The 21721-nt window shown below is 47.4% G+C and overlaps 1 protein-coding gene and 1 long non-coding RNA gene across 3 annotated transcripts; one reads left to right on the top strand and one right to left on the bottom strand.

Moving 5' to 3' along the window:
- Positions 1-529: 529 nt before the first annotated feature.
- LOC134532607 (uncharacterized) lies at positions 530-4200 on the bottom strand. The gene is made up of 3 exons (XR_010075159.1): positions 4012-4200; positions 2143-2533; positions 530-665 (listed from the first exon to the last, which is right to left on the bottom strand). It is a non-coding gene; the product is annotated as an uncharacterized LOC134532607 (long non-coding RNA).
- A 9795-nt stretch (positions 4201-13995) lies between these two features.
- Positions 13996-20714, top strand: LOC134532603 (uncharacterized). Of its 2 annotated transcripts, none has more exons than XM_063369178.1 (4): positions 13996-14239; positions 16128-16212; positions 17606-17740; positions 19545-20714. In XM_063369178.1, the coding sequence occupies exons 1-4, from the start codon at positions 14168-14170 to the stop codon at positions 19778-19780; spliced, it is 528 nt and encodes a 175-aa protein (XP_063225248.1). In that variant the 5' UTR covers positions 13996-14167; the 3' UTR covers positions 19781-20714. The 2 variants fall into 2 exon arrangements, with proteins under 2 accessions (XP_063225248.1, XP_063225247.1); XM_063369177.1 differs by lacking the exon at positions 13996-14239 and adding an exon at positions 14260-14417.
- The last annotated feature ends 1007 nt before the right edge of the window (positions 20715-21721 follow it).

The raw sequence follows: 21721 nt of genomic DNA, 5'->3' as shown, positions 1-21721 counted from the left end.
GCTAACCCAACCAACCAACAGTCAACACTATTTTAAAATATTTAAATGTAGCTAACCTGACTTAACCAACCATCTACATGATTTTTAAGTATTTCAGAACTACAACTGAGTATATATCCTTTTTTATCAAATCAAAGTTTTCAAGAACAATAAGCTCTCAAATCTCTAGAGGAATTTCTATTCCGCCGCCAAAGGAGGTAGCGGAAACCGCCGCCAAAGGAGGTAGCGGAAACATTCTGATGCCTAACTCCGCTAGCGAGTGTTCAAGAATAGGCTCCCTCAACCTACAAGGTAGAGTGCTTTCGCAGTTGTTTACCCTTGCCTTCTGCCAAGTCTGAAGCTTCACTGTTGCCAACTGCTGACGCACCAGATTTCACAATCTACGGTTACGCAGCAGTATGTACTGTTTAACCCAATGGGCTACCTAATTAACGAGAACACTTTCTGTGTTGTAAATAGTACAAATACAATATTTTACATGCTACCTATAACTTTGTGTACAACTGAGTGAATAAATAAGACCAAAACAAAAATTTTGATAAATTTTATTGTAACATCAATATTCTGCCCTTAATTTGAAAATAATTTCATAATGTTCATAATTCAAGTAATTGCTCTCCATACAGTTGTTATTCCAGAAGCATTTTTCAAGCAGTCATCACCACCTGTAACAAATGTGAACAAGTTACTTGTATCAGTGATTATGATTTCATCAAGATGCTATCATTGTTTATACAAGCAAATAAACAGTGCACAATCAAATATTCTGATATTGTGATTGAAATAAATGAGCACATGATAAAAATAGATTTCTAACAGAAAAAAGAAACCTTCAACATTTTAGTTTAGGAATGTATAGCCATTAGTTCTGCATTATTCAAAATAAAATGATAAATTATTTCAAAAGTGTTGACCTGGTGGTAGGGAGTGTCACTCAAAATGTCAATACTTTTAGCTATGCCTCTGGTATTGTAGTACCTACCTTCCGTTACCGTTATTTATTTATAATTATGTGTGTGAAAAAAAAAATCTCTGCCCATGGCTACCTTCTTGAGATCAGAGTTTCTGGGGTAAATCAATCGGCAGTAATGCTGCCAGCTTAAAGGCTTGTCAGGAATGTTAATTACTAGTTATTATTAATGTTCATCTCCCTCTTAAATGCAGATTATAAAGAATGCTCCTGTTCCATTTTAACAAGAGTATTAGTTGAGAAGCTTGCCTACCAAATGGGCTAATTGCTCTGCAGAGTGCAGAGGTGGGCCTAGACTTTGTGGTGGCCCTGGACCGTTTACTTTTACTAATATTTCAAAGAGGGGTTTTACTGAGGAAGGGAGTGGGAGGAATGCCTTGCAGGTTAGAACCGCTCCCAGAGAATTAAAGGGTCTCCTGGAAAAATATGCAAAATAAACTCTTTAAATTAAAATTTTAATGTCAGTGATGGTTTTGTTAATTTATATCTTAAAAGTACAAAAATTAAATAGAAAGATTAATTTAAAGTTATAAATCCAAATAAATTATTTTTCATAATATAATAAAAATTTAATGACAAGCATTTTACTTTACACATGTGTCGGTATAGTGACATAGTTGACGCAGCGCCCTGTGCTGTTGGCCGGCTGGTCCTGCCCTGGAGTGTACCTGGCAGAGGGCTTACATTGATAATTTCAAAAAGAATTCTGCACATTTACATTTTCAAAATGTTTGTCGATAAAAAGGTAATAGAAAATGTATGATTTAAATCAATGTTCCCCATCGTAAGAATCGTTCAAAGACTGCAGACAATGGCTGTGTTAGCACCGATTGGCTAGGGTGAGGCTCAAGCCGCAGGAGCTACCTACTGAGTGAGCGGGTACAACAGTAAAACTGAACTCATTTCAAGTACAAGCATATCTATTCTATCATTACTTTGTCATTTTTTTTTTATGTAGGTATTTGAAATTCTGATTGTATTATGTTCAAGCTCTTTTTTTTTAATTTGATTGATTTTTCAAAATCGTAAAATAAAATCCCATTAGTTGCATTTGTTACGTTTCAGTGTGTTATAGAAGTGACAGAAAATGTGAAACGTAAATATCTTGCATTTCCGTATCCGTTTCCACGTCTTTGTAGAAAAGGCCTTGTAGTGTGCCCTTGTTCACTCACCATGCAGCAGCCAGCTGCCGGCTAGTAGTACACGGGGCCCTTGCACACGTGACCACAGCCGTTGCTGCAGCACAGCTGGTTCTCCGTGCAGTCGAAGCACAGCTCGGCGCACAGTCGGCCGTGTTGGGGTCCAGCGGCGGGCAGTGAGGCGTCTTGTTGGTGGTCGCCGCCCCCGCAGCCGCCACTGTCCCCGCCGCCAGCACGCACAGAAGCAGCAAGAGTCGGCCGGACATGACGGACGGGAGTAGCTCTGGTCGGACGCGCGCCGATTATGTAGCCCCCGGCTATCTGCCCCGTCGGCGCGGGGATTACCCAGCCACGTGTCGGGGCGGGTGGGAGTTTCCGGCCGTCAGGCCCGCGTTACCACGGCATATGGAAACGGAGAAGAATCCTACAGAACAGAGTTTCTACAATAGCAGACAGACGGAGACGGACACACACAGATTAGTTCGGCAATGCTGAGCTCTTACGTTTTACGTTGCTCCGTGCGACCAATAGAAGCAGAGGAGGTAACCATGTTTGTTTATGTTCTAAATACATTTAAAAATTGTTTCAAGTACTGGAATATCTAGTGTTCTGTTATAACTTCGTCGTTTATTTTTATTATATATATATGTGAATTCTAGGTTGTGGTATGATCTCGAAGCATGATATATTTCGTAGATAAATTAATATTTCGCAACCTTCAAATGCAATCTCAATGGGTGCCATTCGTTACGTTTCCGTGTATTTTGGAAGCAGCAGACGCGATTGTGACATGTTCCGGGAGATCCGGCCTTGGAGACTGGAGTATTGCCGGAATGATTGGTGAGGAATCGTACACGCTCGGTGAAAACCCACCGGCTAGCGGCAACGTCCGCGTGGTTTGCACTTGCGGGCTTCGTGGGAGGCGTCAGGGACCAGCGCGCCGCACGTGAGTGACGTAGGCACTGTGGCAAACTCCCTGCGACCTCGTCACATGGTGACGCGTGAAACGATGGTCGACTTGGTGCTCATGGACGTGAGTCATGGATTCGAACCTGCGACGTTCCCCAAGTGAGTGGCGCGCGTTGGCGATCACTGCCACAGACGACCCATATTCAAGATAAACTTATGTAGGCTTATGTCTGTAGAAGTACAGAGGAAATGTACGAGTTGCTACTTCTATTGACATAGATACTATACTTGTATTTATTGCCTTCGTGTTATGCTCGTTTGATTAAGGGTTCTCATCGTTTGCATACTTGTTTCTCTGCCATTCGTTTCTTGTTCTTCATTTTCCCTGCAGTATTCTCTGTGTGTGGTTCACATCACACACGTGTGTGTTTTCACTAAATCCAGTAGACTAACTACTTCCTGCCTGTGTTAATATGTCCTAATATTTAAATTAAGTTAGAAACTTTTACTCATGTACTAGTTATTTGCTTTCACGAAGCTGTAGTTACCAAGGCTACTGCTGCTAACTTGATATCAAGGCTGAGTACTACACTTGGAAGTGAATCAATACTGTAGATACACAGGTAGTGTTGTGACACAAACACTTGTGTAAGAGTACCTACGCTATTTGCAGCAACAAAATAAAGTCTATCTACAGATACCATTGGGAAACGCCAAAGGTTACAAGCAATAGATTTATTGAGGCTGGGTTTCGGGTGCGATTCCCGCGGCGAGTCTAAGGAGCTGTACGTGAAAATTGGAGTGTGTTCCGGGAGGGCGCCAGGCTAGCTCTGTCGTCTAACCGTGAGTGGGTCGATCGGCCCCAGCGTGTCCCCTAGACTCGGTGGCTTGACTTGGAAAGTAGCGACGGCCGGGTTAATCCCTGCACCGTAGAAAAAAAAAAACCGACCCGGAGTTGCGTTGAAAAAGGTATTCGGTGATGACAATAGTTACCAGTCGTGAGGAATCAGAGACAAAACTTGAAGGCTCCCCACGGTACGCGCACGTCTGCTCCGGGCCGCGAGCTGATCAGAACTGCCTCAGGGGTTGGCGTGCGGAGGGGGGGACACTCCCTTCATGCACCAAGGTTACGCCGCTCGTCTCATTTGGGTGAAGACTTGGCGAGGGGTGCGTTCCACCAGCAGGAGCCAGTACTGCGGGCTGAGGCCGGGCTAATGGCCTTCGGTCGGTACGACGTCAAATGTCATGTAAATACTTCGTCTTTATTCTGTAATTTATTAACTGAGCCATTTGTGTTTGTATTTTATTAACTGACTATTTTTTATATCGTTATAGTAATTCTGTAATTCGTTCCAGTGTTATGTCAGCCATATAACTGCAACCTGGCACATCGCGAGGCGGGCCTCTCCCACGCCGGCCGATTTCCCCTCCCCTCCTCCGTGGCCCGCGGGCCTCGGCCTGCCAGCGGGCGGAGGAGTGCAGTGGTGAACCAGACACGAGAGCGAGTAGCCGTGCGCTCCGCTCCACTCCGCTCGAGAGACGCGTTTCCATAGCTCTGAGTTCGTAGTCAGTGAAACGTCACGGGACTGTCTGCAGCCGAGCTGCTCTTCTCTAGCATTCTTTATTCCGCTGGACTTTCTCAGCTTCACGTGTCTATCGGGACTTTAACTGCTTACGTCAAAGGCCGTGTAAGTGCCTCTTCGAATCGCCGAACCTCTCAGTCAGTACGAGTATTTACTGGACCCTGTCCGCTCACGTGACGGGCCGCGTACGCGCTGTGTATGTATACGGAACTTTCGTAACCGGTACGTTTAGCTACGGGGCTACCTTCTCTGTTCGTTTCGAGTCGCATCTTGAGGCCGAGACTTATGTCCGGGTCGCGGCGGGGAGGACGCTCGTTCCGCGACGTGCCGGCCAGGCTGCGGCAGGATTGCTATACGGAAATTAAACGGGGCTCGTGAAAACGGACATCATCACATTATCTTTTTAACTACCTACTGTTCCTCCTACCCACGTAAAATTCCCTCCAGGTCCCGTATTTTCTGGTCCCGGCCACGTTGGCCTGAACTCACTTCCTCACCGACGAGAGCTACATGGGCAAAACAGGACATTTTCGCAAACAGGAAATTAGGGACCATAGGCCGAGGGACGTCACTACATATTGATGATTTTTGTTTCGGGGCCATTTTTATAGTTAAAAATTGAATTTAAAGTAAAAATGCCACACTAATTATAAGTACCTATACCTTCTAAGAAAAGGATTGAGAGAATAAATTTTAAGAGTCCCTTCAGCAAAGTATTATTTAACTGTATTTACCTTTTCGTAAGTAAGGCCTTCCCCGAATATCTTTTGAATTTTGTAACGGAAAAACCAAATTTTATTTTTTAATTTACATTGTTTCTTATGAACGTAATGTATGGACACAATTTAGTCCACTATTCGCCAGACAGCAGTTCCATTTGACAGATTTCTGTTTGTGTGCGTGTGTATCAGCTATAAGTTGTAGTCCTATGAAAAACTAGATGTCTGAAACAATATGTTTTCTCCCAGTACAATATTTTTGCTTTTGGACTGTGAAACGAAGGTAAATCTTTTATTATTATTATTTTACTAGGTATTACTATTACTGTGTCTGTGTGCCCCATGATTTGCTTTTATTAATAATTAACAAAAGCAGAGGTGCCCACCCCCCCAAACACTATGACTCACCCCCCCCCCCCTAACCTAAAAATTCCCCCCCCCCCCCCGCCCGAGAAATTTTTTGTGCCATTTTCTCAATGATTTTATAATATTATACTTTTTTAGTATTATCTTTTGTCACATTTTGCATTAATTAAAACTAATTTTCTAATAATAATAATGTTGGTCATATGCGTGTGTGCACTTATTGTCGAAGTAGGGATAGGGACCATCCTGAACCGACAGATGCCAAACTGCTTTTGTTGAGGAAAGTGCGGGGTTGCCAATTTGATATACAAGATCCCTTTCAATTATCAAAGCACCAGAAACGTATTTTCACATTAGAAGCTATAAGTATTTAAATGATATTGACGTCCCTCGGCTTGCGGCCCCCGATTCCCTGCTTTTGCGAGACTGTCCAGTTATGCCCGTACTGCTCTCGTCGGTGAGGTGTGGGTCCAGGCCAAGGTGGCCGGGACCGGGAACTGCGGGACCTGGAGGGAGGAGTTAGGTGAAGAGGAATAGTGATAGACTGTTCCAAGGATAACTCGGCATTGACGATTTCACGAGCCTCTTTTATTGACGTTTTGGAGCCTGCCGCAGCCTGGCGGAACCGTCGCGGAACAAGCGCCCTTCCCGCGGCGACCCGGACTCCCGTAAAACCGTACTGTCCGTTAGGACGTCCTGACACGGATTGGGAATTTTCCAACGTAATACTGATCCCGTTTAAGGTTACTCCGTGAAGAAGCGCAATACGTGCGCGGCCCGTTACGTAACGTTTCGTAAGACGATGAAGGTTCTGAGACCCGTAATTGCACGTCCGCATTCTGGAACTCTCGGCTGGTAACGTCACTCGAAAACTCGTAAATTCAGTAAGGCGGCAAATGGCTCGCGGAGGCAGCTTATTTGCCGCGACAACCCGTGAACTAGAAACGTACGACTGGCCACGAGCTCAAGGTACGCGCTTCGCGAGCAGCGCGGAGTGGCGTACACGACTGTCCTCGTTCGAGCCCTGGACACGACTGACTCTCCCCGCCCGCCAGCGTGCCGGAGCTCGCGGGCTGCGGGGGAGGGGAGGAGAAATCGGAAGGCGTGGGAGAGGTCCCGCCCCGCGGCGCGCCAGGCTGCAATTATACATACTAGCATACTTGAGAAAACACAGAATGTTTACACAGCTAAACGAAACATTAATACAAATTTACAGAATTAATAAATTACGATTACATTATTTACATACTCGTTGAGGCCCGTGACCATTTGGGAAAAATATACAAACACAGAATTATCTCTTGCACAAAAAGGCTCATTGGCCCGCTAGGGCGCACGCGGGTGTGTCCCTGGCCGTCGCACTTCACTGGGGAAAAACACACTACCTCAGGCCCACGTCGGTGGCCAGGTACGGCCTCTGCACCTGGGAGGGTACGACGACTGTCGTCAATATATATATTTTCTCGTCTTTTGACAACCCCCACCCCCCTGAAATTTTAATGACGCAGTCTGCGTCGTTACCCCCCCCTTGTGGGCACCCCTGACAAAAGCAAATCATGGGGCACACAACTAACAATTATTGTTAATGTGACACAGAAACACTGTCAAGAAGGGTGTCTTTTCTGCACTATAACAACTTCGTTCTGCATCTTTTGGATATCATTTAGTAATTTCTCGCCAATAACCACGTGGCCAGGAACCCTCCTCGAGAACTCACCGGGCATGAACATTCCCAAATTCACCCACGAAACAGTCCTAGCAGACGACAAGTTTTTGTATTAAAACTAACGTCACACCAGTCTACAATACAGTCATTTATCACGGCGTCCCGAGTGACCACCACTTGCTGCAACATCTTCCTTGTTCTGTCACTTGGCCCACAACTACCCCCTGAGATCGAATTAGCCGGCGCACGGGGTTTGAACCCGCAACGCATATCAATGTTGATTTATACAGCATAAAAAAAATTAATTTTGACCTCGTTGAACTTGCCGTCGTCCGGGGTCTCGGGCTCGAGTCCCGGTGTGGCTCCTAGTGGGAAAAGGCGGTTCTTGCTACGTATTGTCCGGGTGGGCGCCAGACTAGCTCGGTTCTAGTCGTGAGTTTGGGGGTCGTGGATGTATGTGCCCCTGCGTGGCCCACTAGGGCCGGCGGCGGTGTTGCGTGAGATGATTTTAAATAAGAGGCGTGGAGTTGAGGTGGTGGTGTCGTACCTTTTATTCATAGGAACGAGTCGTACACAATACAACACTCTACAGAGGTCCCCGGGGGGGGGTTTACTCGTTATTCCGTGGCGCCGTATGGTTTGTGTTCCGCGTTACGTGGCCTCGGACGCTGTTACGTCTCATACGTCTCACTGGTTACACAGGTAACGTAATTTCGTAACACAAAGGCGGGACACAAAATACACTGAATTAAGGGGGTGCGCACAAGTTACGTTGCACTCGTTACTCGGGTAACGTAAGTTAGCAATACAAAGTACGGGACACAAAAATACACTGAATTAAGGGGGCGCGCACAAATTACGTGGCACTCGTTACTCGGGTAACGTAAGTTAGCAATACAAAATACGGGATACAAAAATACACTGAATTAAGGGGGTGGACGATTGGAGACGGCCAATCCCGTATGCAAATGTCTCGGCGCGGGTGTTGTGCCCACTGTGGTAAAACACGCACCGCAATTAAGTTTGTCCAAGTTCCCTTGCGGGTTTGTGGTCAGCGCCGTGCGCGTGACCTTAAATAAAGTTCTGTAAGTTGCGGGAGGCGGCCCGTGCCGTATACTGAAGAGCAGCCCCGCTGACCAAGTGTGGTGCGGGGTGTCTTTAAATTGATGCGGCCGGATTAGGTCCTGGACCGAAAAAAGGGACCGGGTACTCACGGAGAGGTTAAGTAATAAAAGGGGTTCTGTTAATTAGTGACTATATTTACCGGACGTTACTTTCGATGTAGACAAAGGATGTTGCCTCTCCGTGGGACGTAGGTCCGCCCCGGTCCGTGAGCTGCGCTGAACTGCCGAACTGGCATGGCGTCCGAGGGAGGCTCGGCCTCTCTCGCGCCAGGCGTGACCTCATTACGCTAGACTCCAAACGGGTGTGTCTGGAAGAGATTTTATTGTCGCTAAAATCCTAATTTAATGTTTTAGGAGGAATGGGTACGGTTCTTCTCTTGTCTACTCAGGTTTCCGCGGCTTTGTCTTTGATTGCTGTTCGGGTCGCCTGACTCGGGTGGGCCATGGCCAGGGGTGTGTTCCGTTAGCGGGAGCGTATACTGGCGGGTGCAGGTCGGGCTCTGGGGTGGTCGTCGGCCAGACGACGTCAAACGCCCCCCCCCTGTGAAGCCCGACCTTGCGCCGCTTATGGTCCCGCTAACATGGGGCCACCCCTAGCTCCGGCCACTCCATCCCGGCGTGGTTCGCGGCTCAGCAGCTGGTTGGCTCCGCGTACTGGACCTGGTGATCAAGGCCGACTGGGCCAGCGTGCGCGCCGCCCCGGTTGCCGTCGTGGCAGGCGTGCCGGGGGCGGCGTCGTGGCGCCTGGGCGGGGTCAGCGGCTGATAGGGTCAGCGCACTGGACCTGGTGATTGTGGCCGACTGGTCAACGTGCGCGCCGCCCCGGTTGCCGTCGTGGCAGGCGTGCCGGGGGCGGCGTCGTGGCGCCTGGGTGGGGTCAGCGGCTGATAGGGTCAGCGCACTGGACCTGGTGAACGTGGCCGACTGGGCCAGCGTGCGCGCCGCCCCGGTTGCCGTCGTGGCAGGCGTGCCGGGGGCGGCGTCGTGGCGCCTGGGCGGGGTCAGCGGCTGATAGGGTCAGCGCACTGGACCTGGTGATTGTGGCCGACTGGGCCAGCGTGCGCGCCGCCCCGGTTGCCGTCGTGGCAGGCGTGCCGGGGGCGGCGTCGTGGCGCCTCCTAGCTCCGGCAACAGCTCCACCCGGGTGGCGCTCTCGGTGGCCGCAGTTGGTAGGGCCCGAGCTCCTGTCCCGGGTCGTCCCACGCCGAACATCCGGGTGCTGGCCTGTTGACATTGGCCCTCAGCGTCTGGTACGGCGTGGATGGGTACAGCCTCCTCTCCCGTTCCGGTGTACCGGGCGGGTTTGGAGTAGAGGCCTCCTCGTCCCCGTCGTCCAGTTCCATCATCATGAGGGTGGTGTCGGCGTGGTCGTTGTGCGGTTGTGCCCTAAGCACCTCCCCGGACTCGTTCTCGGGGGGTGACAGTGGTTCCGAGTGTGGCTGCGGTGTCTCGCAGCGTGCAGCGGTGCGGTGGTGGCCAGGGTGCCGGCCGGCAGGGGCGGCGGCGACCAAGGTCAGGTGGCTCTCGGTAGGCGGGCTGCAAGCGCGGGCGGCGCTCGGCACGGCCCGGCTCAGCCTTGCCGACATGCGGGCGTTTCGCGGCCCGTCGTGCCAGACGGATGACAGGTGTCATCGGCCGAGTGGCGGTCACGTGCGGTGGGGGGGCGGTCGGGCGTCCAGGTGCCGTGGCGTCGACCTGCATTGCGTCAGGCAGATGCAGGGAGCTCAGGCGACCCGGTAGCCGCGGTGACGTCACGGTGTGGCGTCGTGGCGCCTCTTGAGGGCGGAGCGCGCGTCGCCTCGGCAGCTGCTGTGGCAGGCCGGCCGAGGGGCGGCGTCGTGGCGCCTCTTGAGGGCAGAGTGCGCGTCGCCTCGGTGGCTGCTGTGGCAGGCTGTCCGAGGGGCGGCGTCGTGGCGCCTCTTGAGGGCAGAGTGCGCGTCGCCTCGGTGGCTGCTGTGGCAGGCTGTCCGAGGGGCGGCGTCGTGGCGCCTTTTGAGGGCAGAGTGCGCGTCGCCTCGGTGGCTGCTGTGGCAGGCTGTCCGAGGGGCGGCGTCGTGGCGCCTCTTGAGGGCAGAGTGCGCGTCGCCTCGGTGGCTGCTGTGGCAGGCTGTCCGAGGGGCGGCGTCGTGGCGCCTCTTGAGGGCAGAGTGCGCGTCGCCTCGGTGGCTGCTGTGGCAGACTGTCCGAGGGGCGGTGTCCTGGCGCCTCTTGAGGGCAGAGTGCGCGTCGCCTCGGTGGCTGCTGTGGCAGGCTGTCCGAGTAGCGGCGTCGTGGCGCCTCTTGAGGGCAGAGTGCGCGTCGCCTCGGTGGCTGCTGTGGCAGGCTGTCCGAGGGGCGGCGTCGTGGCGCCTCTTGAGGGCAGAGTGCGCGTCGCCTCGGTGGCTGCTGTGGCAGGCTGTCCGAGGGGCGGCGTCGTGGCGCCTCTAGCGTTTTTGATGTTTCAGGCGGTGCCGAAGACGGCGTCGACGTCGATGTCGTGCGCGTCTGTCTCGTTTTGGTGGGCTCCATCCCCTGTGCCTCGAAGCCAGGCGGGCACCGCGGGGCGAGTCCCGGTGGCGGGGCCTCGCACAGGCGTCTCGGCGTCGTGGCCCTGGGCATTCCGTTTTCCAGCGTCCCTTTTGAGACCGCGCGCTCATGTGGCAGTGACGACGGCTGCATGTAATTGAAGCTAGGCGGTGGCGACGGTGTGGCGCGACGTGTCGGTGCCGAGTCTGGTGGCGTCCCGGATGAGGCGTGTGTCGTAGACGACGCGGGTTGCGTCGGAACGGTCCTTCGCGGCACTGTGACAGTGGTCAGGTGCGGTGGCGAGGCCATCCCGGCGTCGTGAGGTGTCTCCGACACGCTGCGGATTCGGGTCGTCGTGGCAGACTGCGGTGGGACGGTCGGCGTCGTGCGTCGTTCGGTCGGCTTTGGCGGGTCAAGCGTCGTCGCAGTCATGTTGAGTGGCGTCAGGTCTGCGAGGGGTGTTGAGGCTGGTGGCGTTGGGCCCGGAGGCGGAGGGAGCAGGATTGGCGGCGAGAGGGTGACGAGCGTCGGCGTCGGGACGGAAGGCGTCCTTGGTGAGGCGTAGTGCGTCGGCGTGAGTGGCGTCAGGTTGATGTAGCGTGGTCTCGCTGGTGACGGTGTTTCCGGACTTGGGTCGGGAGGCGTCAGGTCTACGAGGGATGCCGAGGTTGGTGGCTCCGGGACAGGAGGCGACGGGAGCGGGATTGTTGGCGGCATGATGAAGGTCGTCGGCGTCGTGACGGTTGTACGTGACGGTGCGGATGTCGTCGGGGCATGAGTTCGTGATACGTCTTGCGTCTGCGTGAGTGTCGGTGTCGGGACGGTTGTACGTGACGGTGCGGATGTCGTCGGGGCGTGAGTTCGTGATACGTCTTGCGTCTGCGTGAGTGGCGTCTCGATGTCGTGAATTGTCGCGGCGTATCGTAGGGGAGGAATTAGTAGCGCTGCTCCCGAATACTGCACTTGGGTGGCTCGTCCTGCGGTACATCGCGCGCACGTGAACGTGAAGGACTCGCGCCTCAAAGTACCTTCACGCTCGTTGGTGCAGTCACGATGCCATAGGTCGGTACACTCGTCGCAGTGGTAGCCCATGCTACTTCCTCCAGGACACGACCGGCTTCCACACATCGTCATCCCGTATGTGCGATACTCTTGACAATAGCCACACTCGTACCCCGCGGCGATCCTGCCGTTTAAGTACCATCTCGGGTAGAGGTGGTAACACCCACTGCATTCGTCTGCATCCATCTCTTGTTATCGTGCGTGTTCAGCTGTGTCGAGTCGTGTTTTTCACTCGTGGCTCTGTGCGCGCTGTGCAGGTCTGCGCGCGGGGTCGCGCTCGCCGGCTAGGCAGGTGCCCGGACAGCCGCACAAAACAGAGGCCGAGAATGGCCGCGGCATGGGCGGGGGTGCGGATGGGCGTGTGAGGCGATGGCCGAGAGCGCCCGGACAGCCGCACAAAGAGGAGGCGAAAACGGTCCGCGCGGGGTGGGGGTGGTGACGTCGCTCCGTTGCTCGCCTCGCCGTGATGACGTGTGGAGGTGGGGGTGGTTGGAGTGTCCTTTGTCCGCTCGCCTCGTCGCGCCGGTCTGTCTGGCCTTCGACCCTTCCTGTGTCCAAAATGGCCGTTTCGTGTCTCCGCTGTCGCCTGTTGGTGAATTTATCTCGAAAATGTCCAGGAGGTGGAGAAAAAAAAATTTTCACGTTATTTTCTGCCCCACGCAGCGGGCGCCAAATGCCGTCGTCCGGGGTCTCGGGCTCGAGTCCCGGTGTGGCTCCTAGTGGGAAAAGGCGGTTCTTGCTACGTATTGTCCGGGTGGGCGCCAGACTAGCTCGGTTCTAGTCGTGAGTTTGGGGGTCGTGGATGTATGTGCCCCTGCGTGGCCCACTAGGGCCGGCGGCGGTGTTGCGTGAGATGATTTTAAATAAGAGGCGTGGAGTTGAGGTGGTGGTGTCGTACCTTTTATTCATAGGAACGAGTCGTACACAATACAACACTCTACAGAGGTCCACGGGGGGGGGTTTACTCGTTATTCCGTGGCGCCGTATGGTTTGTGTTCCGCGTTACGTGGCCTCGGACGCTGTTACGTCTCATACGTCTCACTGGTTACACAGGTAACGTAATTTCGTAACACAAAGGCGGGACACAAAATACACTGAATTAAGGGGGTGCGCACAAGTTACGTTGCACTCGTTACTCGGGTAACGTAAGTTAGCAATACAAAGTACGGGACACAAAAATACACTGAATTAAGGGGGCGCGCACAAATTACGTGGCACTCGTTACTCGGGAACGTAAGTTAGCAATACAAAATACGGGATACAAAAATACACTGAATTAAGGGGGTGGACGATTGGAGACGGCCAATCCCGTATGCAAATGTCTCGGCGCGGGTGTTGTGCCCACTGTGGTAAAACACGCACCGCAATTAAGTTTGTCCAAGTTCCCTTGCGGGTTTGTGGTCAGCGCCGTGCGCGTGACCTTAAATAAAGTTCTGTAAGTTGCGGGAGGCGGCCCGTGCCGTATACTGAAGAGCAGCCCCGCTGACCAAGTGTGGTGCGGGGTGTCTTTAAATTGATGCGGCCGGATTAGGTCCTGGACCGAAAAAAGGGACCGGGTACTCACGGAGAGGTTAAGTAATAAAAGGGGTTCTGTTAATTAGTGACTATATTTACCGGACGTTACTTTCGATGTAGACAAAGGATGTTGCCTCTCCGTGGGACGTAGGTCCGCCCCGGTCCGTGAGCTGCGCTGAACTGCCGAACTGGCATGGCGTCCGAGGGAGGCTCGGCCTCTCTCGCGCCAGGCGTGACCTCATTACGCTAGACTCCAAACGGGTGTGTCTGGAAGAGATTTTATTGTCGCTAAAATCCTAATTTAATGTTTTAGGAGGAATGGGTACGGTTCTTCTCTTGTCTACTCAGGTTTCCGCGGCTTTGTCTTTGATTGCTGTTCGGGTCGCCTGACTCGGGTGGGCCATGGCCAGGGGTGTGTTCCGTTAGCGGGAGCGTATACTGGCGGGTGCAGGTCGGGCTCTGGGGTGGTCGTCGGCCAGACGACGTCAAACTTATACCATGGATATACATTAAAATATGAATATACATTCTACTCACTTCGTGTTCTAGGCTTGTTGCAGTGCGGTTCATTTATTTTTGACAATTGTGTTCAAAAATTAAAATTAATAAATGAATAGGAAGCCGTATATGGTTTTGGGCGAAGCCTCTGAATCTGATAGTGAAGAGGAAATAAATGCAACCGTAAGTAGTTAGCAGTTACGAAAATATTTTTTTGGAAGTGACTTGTAAAAATTTCTGCTAATAGGTTATGTTGTTTATTCAAGGTTTTGGAGAACTAATTAATATTTCTAATCATCGTAAAATTGGTCATCGGACATCTTGCAACCATTTCTATGTGCTTTTAAGCAGTGTTATACTGGTATAGTTTTGCTCATAGTCACATACTGCTCACCTGTAAACTCTCTTGTCTCTGATGACATATTATTTTGGCTTAAAAATACTAGGCAACAATTTAATATTCTGCATGTCTAAAGCAGAGTGTGTGGTATGGTTCAGTTCAATGTACCTCTCGAGCATGTAGTAAACAGAATTCCGAGCCTTTACGTCTAAGGCCAACTTAAGAGGTGTCCCAGTTTGTTATTGTCTCAATAAATTGCTCTGAATCAAAAATCACTACATAATACATGAAAGTCAAACCATGGGTGAGCGAACGAAGCATTGTAAATATTTTCACTTCTCTCAAGCACTAAATTGTTGTAAATAAAGAAGAAGCAATATGAATGGTGGAACTGACCACACAGCCAGATTTTGATGAAGTTAGAACTCATTTTACTAAAAATCTCGGTAAATATGTAGTGTACGGATTATCGTCAAAATTTTTTTTAAATACGTATCTGAAATAACTTTCATTATATGCGCTTTTATGTCCTCTTTTCATTACAGCCTGTGGAGATAAGAAATTCCAATTACTTTTGGAGATATCGCCGTTCTTATTTTGCAATACAAGACCCATGTAATCATTCAACCGCGGCAATTTTATATTTTGCCGTGTGTGCGTGAATGCCTAAATAACAGAAATTTTCCATTAGGTAAGGTTAGTTACATTATAAATACTTCAAAATAAACGGAAATTAAAAATAATATCAATTAATTTTACTTGTATGGTTTTAAGTATTTATAATGTAACTGACCTGACCTAACAAAATGGGACAAAGGTAGATTAGGTCAGGTCAGCTACATTATAAATACTTTGAAACTGAACGGACATTAAAAATAATAAAATTAATTTTAATGGTTGTTTAGTTTTAAAGTATTTATAATGTAGCTGACCTGACCTAACAAACCGGGACAAAGGATGAACAGTAGGAACTCACGTAATTTTCTTTTTACTTATAACTTGCGCAACAAATAAAACATTAAAATTTGAAATGTTAAAAACTCACCTAAGTTAGAGGCGGGTAAAATTCCTTTGCCATTAGTAGAAAATGATGTAGTCGTTCACCTACGTTGCGAAAAAAAAAAAATCATACTCGTAAACAAACAACGATGTGATCGCCGCAAGAGTGCACAGGATGAAAATTAAAAAATTCAATATCTCCTAAAGTATTTGGAATTTCTTATCTCCGCCGGGTTTAATGAAAAGAGGAAGTTAAAGAGCACAGAATAAAGGTATTTTCGGAATTTAAAATTTTTTTTAAACAAATATCGCCCAAATATGAAAATTAAAAAAATTTGATATCTCCTAAAGTATTTGGAATTTCTTATCTCCGCAGGCTGTAATGAAAAGAGGACGTAAAAGAGCATATAATGAAAGTTATTTCAGATTTTTAAAAATTTTTTTGACGATAATCCGTACACTACAAATTTACCAAAATTTCAAGTTAATTATTTAGTAAGTACTCATATGGTTAGTAAGTATTGAGTATAAAAGTATTGGCTTCGAAAGAAAACTACTCGATACCAAAAAATATCAATTCTTTTCCTATGCCCCTACAGCAGGTGGGCCCAAGGGAGGAAAATAGATCTAAGAAATTGGTAGGCCTAAGTGTTCAGTAACGAGTTAAGAATGTTCGACTTGTTTTCGTGCTATGCTCCACATATATGCCTCACAGCGGTGACTGTGTTTCAGGAGACGCAGCCGGTGGTGCGATCCAGCAATCCTAAAGGCGTTGTAATCGCAGGGGAGGCTGCAGAGTCTGATGAAGAGTTCGAAGGTAACGTCCTGTGTCCCTGGGTTTGAAGCTTCTGCTGCGACAAAACTGCACATACTCTGCAGACGAGCTTATTACTGATGGCATACAATGCTCTGCAGAGTGATAATTTCTTTATTACATTCAATTAAATATTCCACTAATTTTATCTTAAAAACAACTTTTAGTAATTTTTTATACCACTTTTGACAAGTTTTTGTTGATTACAAGATAGCCTAGATTGTATGTCGCTTATAAATAAACAGCTATTAGCTATTTTTGTACACATGTGCAAGATATTAAATTTTTGTGTTTATTCCCTTACCTATTAAAGTATTTTATTGTCATTGCATTATAATAAACTTTGTTTATTTACAAAAAAATGTCATCCCGGTGCATGAGCACTACTGTGACAGGAAACTATGAAGATGGTGAAAATGTCCAAAACACATAAGGGTTTTTAAAATAAAAAATGGTAAGCCTAATGCTGCTGGCCTAAATGACTGCTCCGTGGTGTCATCATAATTCTAGTCCGATGCTGCTACATGAGGAGTACTGGAGACAGCGTGCTGTGCTCAGACTGAGCAGACCCATCCACTCCTACTTCCAACTACAAACCTTGTATCTATCGCCTGTGTGCTTCTGTGCTCAGCGTAGCCTCTGGTGCCGTTTGACAGTTTTTCCTCTTGTCTATGACATCCTACAGAAAATAATTCTAGAAAGACGGTAGCCTACTCTGCAAAGATGACAGCAATTACATCACAACGGTAAATTTCTATGCAATTTTTTTTTACAATTATAACTAAATTTAGAAAGGGTAAAAAGTATCAACTCGAAATTGAATTTTTATAATGTTATGATACTAGGCTTTCTGCCTCTTTAACTTAAAAAAATAATAAATAATAAAATTCTAGAAACTTTTCAAACAAGTCAGTTAATAAATGAAAAATTGAATAAAGGAATGGGGTCAAGGCCTAACACAATCAGAAAAGTCACTTGCTTTTTCTGCAGTCCGTAAGTGAACACCAAGATGCTGGGCATAATGTCGGACATTGCTCACTCCTGTGTCCCAGAGCTGTGACTGCTGTGTGTTGTCTTTCTGTCAGTTTTCTAAATGTTAAATTTTGTCATTAAAACCGTTCACTGTTAGTTGGATGTTTTTGTCCATGTGTTTAAATATTTTAGAATTTCCCCTTAAGTGGTTCAGAATTCACTATAAACTTGGGAAGCCCCGTTGCCTTAAGCCTCAGTACGTGCGTAACTTACGTCAATCCATATCAAACTAAATGTACATAGTCAGAATCACAACCAGGTTACGTATCTGCTACAAGAGTGCTGTGGTTACGTTGAGTAAACATGGCATATATTGTGTCTGTACTCACCTGGTAGGTACAAGCGACTGTGTCGTGTGTTTCAGATGGCGGAAGTGTGAGTAGCGCAGCCAGTGTAGCGTCTGTTCCCGCCCTGACTTCGGGCAGCAAGGGCGTGGGTGCGACTAAACACGCTAGAGGAAGCGATGTTGTCTACAATACATTGCTCCACCGAAAACTACGTAAGTTCAGACATTTATGTTCGCTGCCAACTGTTGATCATTGCCGAGAAGTACGTAATGCTAATGAATGCATGCATGTGTTTACAGTTTGTCTAGTTCTTTTTTTTATGGCAGTCATTATTTATAATGTTGTTTTTATAGTATTTATTTTTTTGATAAGGGCTTTTGGCTTGTGTGTTTTGGTGGTTGCTATGAATAATAATAAAAAGTTAAAAACGATAGTACAGAGTGTCGTGTCAGACTCACATTTGAGACTACCAGTTTCAAATCTCAGTTCATCCAGGAATTAATGGGTGGTTCTGCACTTTAAATCATGGCATATTCCTTTGCCAATTTTCTTGACGTGTGCTTTCGTTCGTCTCTGACAGTATCAATTAGGTGTTAAACCCTATTATAGTTCTTAATAATCATTCATGTGCAAGACATTGTCACTGAAAGCAGTCTTGTGACTGGGAAACTAGTATTTGTAATCTGGAATCAGACATAAATGCTCCTGTGATGGAGCATAACAGAATGTGTTGTGGGGTGGGGGAAAAGAGTAATGAGAAGGAAAGGGGGCAGGAGTAACGAAGGAAAACTACGATCCACTGACGTCTGTCACAGTCCTTATGCGGAAACTCTCGAAGGACCCACGGCTCTTCTTGGCTGCTCTGCATGCTGGAACAGTACGCCAGACCACGGTTGAGTGATCGTGACTCGGACTGTTGCAGGAAAGCCTTCTCCATTTGTTGAGAATGAGTTTGCATGTGTCTTAAGCTAGCGCAGAGTATGTCAGTGCTGCTCACGTGCTCAGGGGTGTGTTAACTATTGGAGCCCTCTTCATTATAAGGATAACGTTAATTCTGCCAGAATAGCAGTCGGTGACTTTTCTGTCGAAGACGTACATATCATGTTAGCGTTAAAGTGATTTTGTCTCTGCTAAAAATTGTTCTAAAATTACCTCTAACTCATCATGTTGTTGTCTTAAGCCATGTTTACCCAAGGCTGTAGCTGGAGACTGGCTGGATCTAGTGTACTAGCAAGGAAATGGAACTTGTGTGGGCACCTTGGTCCAGTAAGCACTGATGCCAGCGCTGGAACCAGTATTCTGACGTTCCAGCAGCTGTCTCAACTAGACAGCTACTGGCACGCGATGAGCCACTGCAATGCACAATTCCTGGAACTCCGAGCAATCGGCATCATGTAAACAGCAACTTCAATAATAGTAGCATGGAGTAGCAGTAGTGAAATAGGCCAAATGGAATTTGTAGAATTGTACGAAACTCAAGAATGTTTGTAAATCACAAGTGCACATTACAAGAATTGTGGGGGAAAGGGATAATGTGGTGAAGTTTATTGCAGAAAATCTGCCTATGCCAGGAACAGTACTAGGAAGAGATTTGAGCATCAAGTTATATTCATTTTTAATAGCACCTTAAACTTGTAAAAGCCATTCAAAATTATCTTCCGTCTTCATCAAGTGGTCCGCATAAATGTCAGAATCTTCATCAGCGAGTTCACGTAACAATGTTTCTGATGCATCCGAAGTGTTATCTTAAAATTCAGTCTTTCATCCACATTCTGCGTCACTTCTTCTTTTGGTTCTGTAATACTGTCTCCAGTTCACATTTAAGTATCTGTGCAACACATTGAATGCCGCAGTGAAGTAAATGCTTTGCACGAAATGGCACCATGTTTATTTACTTTGACAGCATTTGCTGCAACAGACCTTTCTTAAGGATCCAGCTACTGTCTCCAGCTAGTGGCCTCGTGTGAACGTGGCTTTATCGATGACTGTGGTTCAGATGGAACGTACCTCCTCCAGGAGAGCGGAACGTGTCGCTGCACCGGAACGTGAGGGACTTCGTCCAGCAGACGGCTGCGTCGGCCGAGCGGGACCTCGGCGTGGCCAATCAGCAACTCCTGCAGTCCCAGGTGACGCTGCAGGAGGCGGCCACGACCATCCACGCGCTGCGCGGCAGCCTGCTGCAGCTGAGCGCGAAGCTGCACGATGTTGCCTCTGCCCCCTTCCTGCCCAACATCCTCACTCCCGCGCACTGAGCCCCCCCCTCCTGTCCTCCTTGGCGGGAGACCGCTCAAACGCAACTGCTTCTGCGTGCGTCATCACAACGTCTGCATATATACTGGCTCGGCGCTTTGCGAAGCTTCTCGAATGCTACTGAAATTTTTCGACTTGAAATAATCACGGAGTTAATTTGTTTTTAAGATCCATCAAATAGCAATGAGAATATCGGTTGGTCATATTATGTTTATTAAAAAGGAGACTTGCTTAAATGTGTTGTGTGAATGCCTGCTGACACAGTAGTCAACCATGTATCTGGTCACGAAGTACATCAAGAATGTCTTACCACACTTGTACAAGTTTTTAGTCTTAGACTTTCGTTTCAGTGGAACCGGGTTTGAATCCTAGGCCAGTCTGCCTGATTTGTTCTCCATGTTCCTACAAAATGACTCCAGCTGTTAGCCCTGTCCCAGTGCCTCGGTCTGTGTGGTTGCCGTCTCTCAAGCCAGCGCTACACTATACCCATTTCTTTGGCAGTTTCAGTACCTATTATGTATTTATTAGTGCACCTGCTCTCGTGTAGGTAACATTTCAGCACCCTTCCAAGGGGTCTGCTCTGGGTATAAAAGTTTAGTCGTCAAGATGGCAGACCCATAAACTAGTATATAGTTCCTTTTGCAAATATTGGGGGATGTAACAAATGTAATGGTATGCCAAATTAAACTTTTTGATATTAAAACTACCCTGGAATATATTTGGTATACTAAAATAGTCATAGAAAGATGTAATGGCAAGTTTTAAAATACGCAGTGAAAATGCATTACAGTGTTAATAACATGTAGTCTCCACCTTAAAGTATGTAAGTCTCAGTAGTGCAGTGGCAAAGTGCATGGTTTTGGTGCTCGGGGGTAATTTGTGATGTGGTCCAAAACCTAGTCACTACAAAAACTTTTATAATTTTTTTTTTTTTTTTAATAACAGATAACAGGATTATACATTGTGTGGTTTAAGCATATATGGTAATGCATTTTTATTATGTTATTGCTATTATATTAATAAGTTCATAGCTCAGTCCATTGGTTTTATAATTCATACTAGGCAGATTTATTTTCACTTAAAATAAAATAAAGTGAAATGGTTTTCCTTCACTTTAGATTTAAGTTTATTATGCGAACTATGCATGTTTCTTTGTCTCACTGGGTTACAAAAACAATTGTTTGTTTCAATTTCTCAAAGTAAATAAGAGAAAGAATTACAGTAGAACCCCTGTCATACACTTTTCAACGGAGGGCACAAAAATGGTGTATGATGCGGGAAAGTGTATAAAAAGGGAATGGCAATAATACATTTTTTTTTGTTTTCAATCTAGCATACCAATGTCAGATTAAACTTAAATACATAATGTGTAAATAACTGCATTATATTAATGAAAGATATGAATTCATAATTATATATACATATAATAAAACCACCAGAAATGTAAAATACAGTCCATAATCAAGTAAAGCTGACATGAGAAACCGTGGCCTTACAAAATGTTATGAAGTCCTTTCTTGGAGGGCGGGAAAAGTCACCAAGCCTAAATTAGAAATTAAAAAAATTAGGCTATTGTAAAAAGAAAATCAGAAATTTTTGCTTGTTTGTTTCATTTTACAAACAACTTTATGCAACAGAACAATTTTCAATAAAATTTTAACTTGAGAAACGTAAAATACAAAACAATCCGATCGTAAGAAAACAATAACAAACGGGTATATTTAGTTCAAAGATTAATGAATGCACAAAATATGAGATCCATGCTTGGTAAAGCACGTGCACCATTTTCATAATCATTGCTAGTTTGCGCCACTAGTCTCGCTGGGTGCCGGCCATAGATGCTACTAGCGAAGTGCACAGTCTTCCTGATACTATACATATCTATGGTGCCATAAAGTTTATTTCTTACGTTTGCAAATGTAAACAATGAACGTTTTTAAAAA

The sequence above is a fragment of the Bacillus rossius genome, chromosome 6 (genome assembly GCF_032445375.1).
Source record: "Bacillus rossius redtenbacheri isolate Brsri chromosome 6, Brsri_v3, whole genome shotgun sequence".
In the NCBI taxonomy this organism is placed as follows: domain Eukaryota; kingdom Metazoa; phylum Arthropoda; class Insecta; order Phasmatodea; family Bacillidae; genus Bacillus; species Bacillus rossius.
Note: the sequence above shows the minus strand (reverse complement) of the source record. Positions and strands in the feature narration are given on the sequence as shown.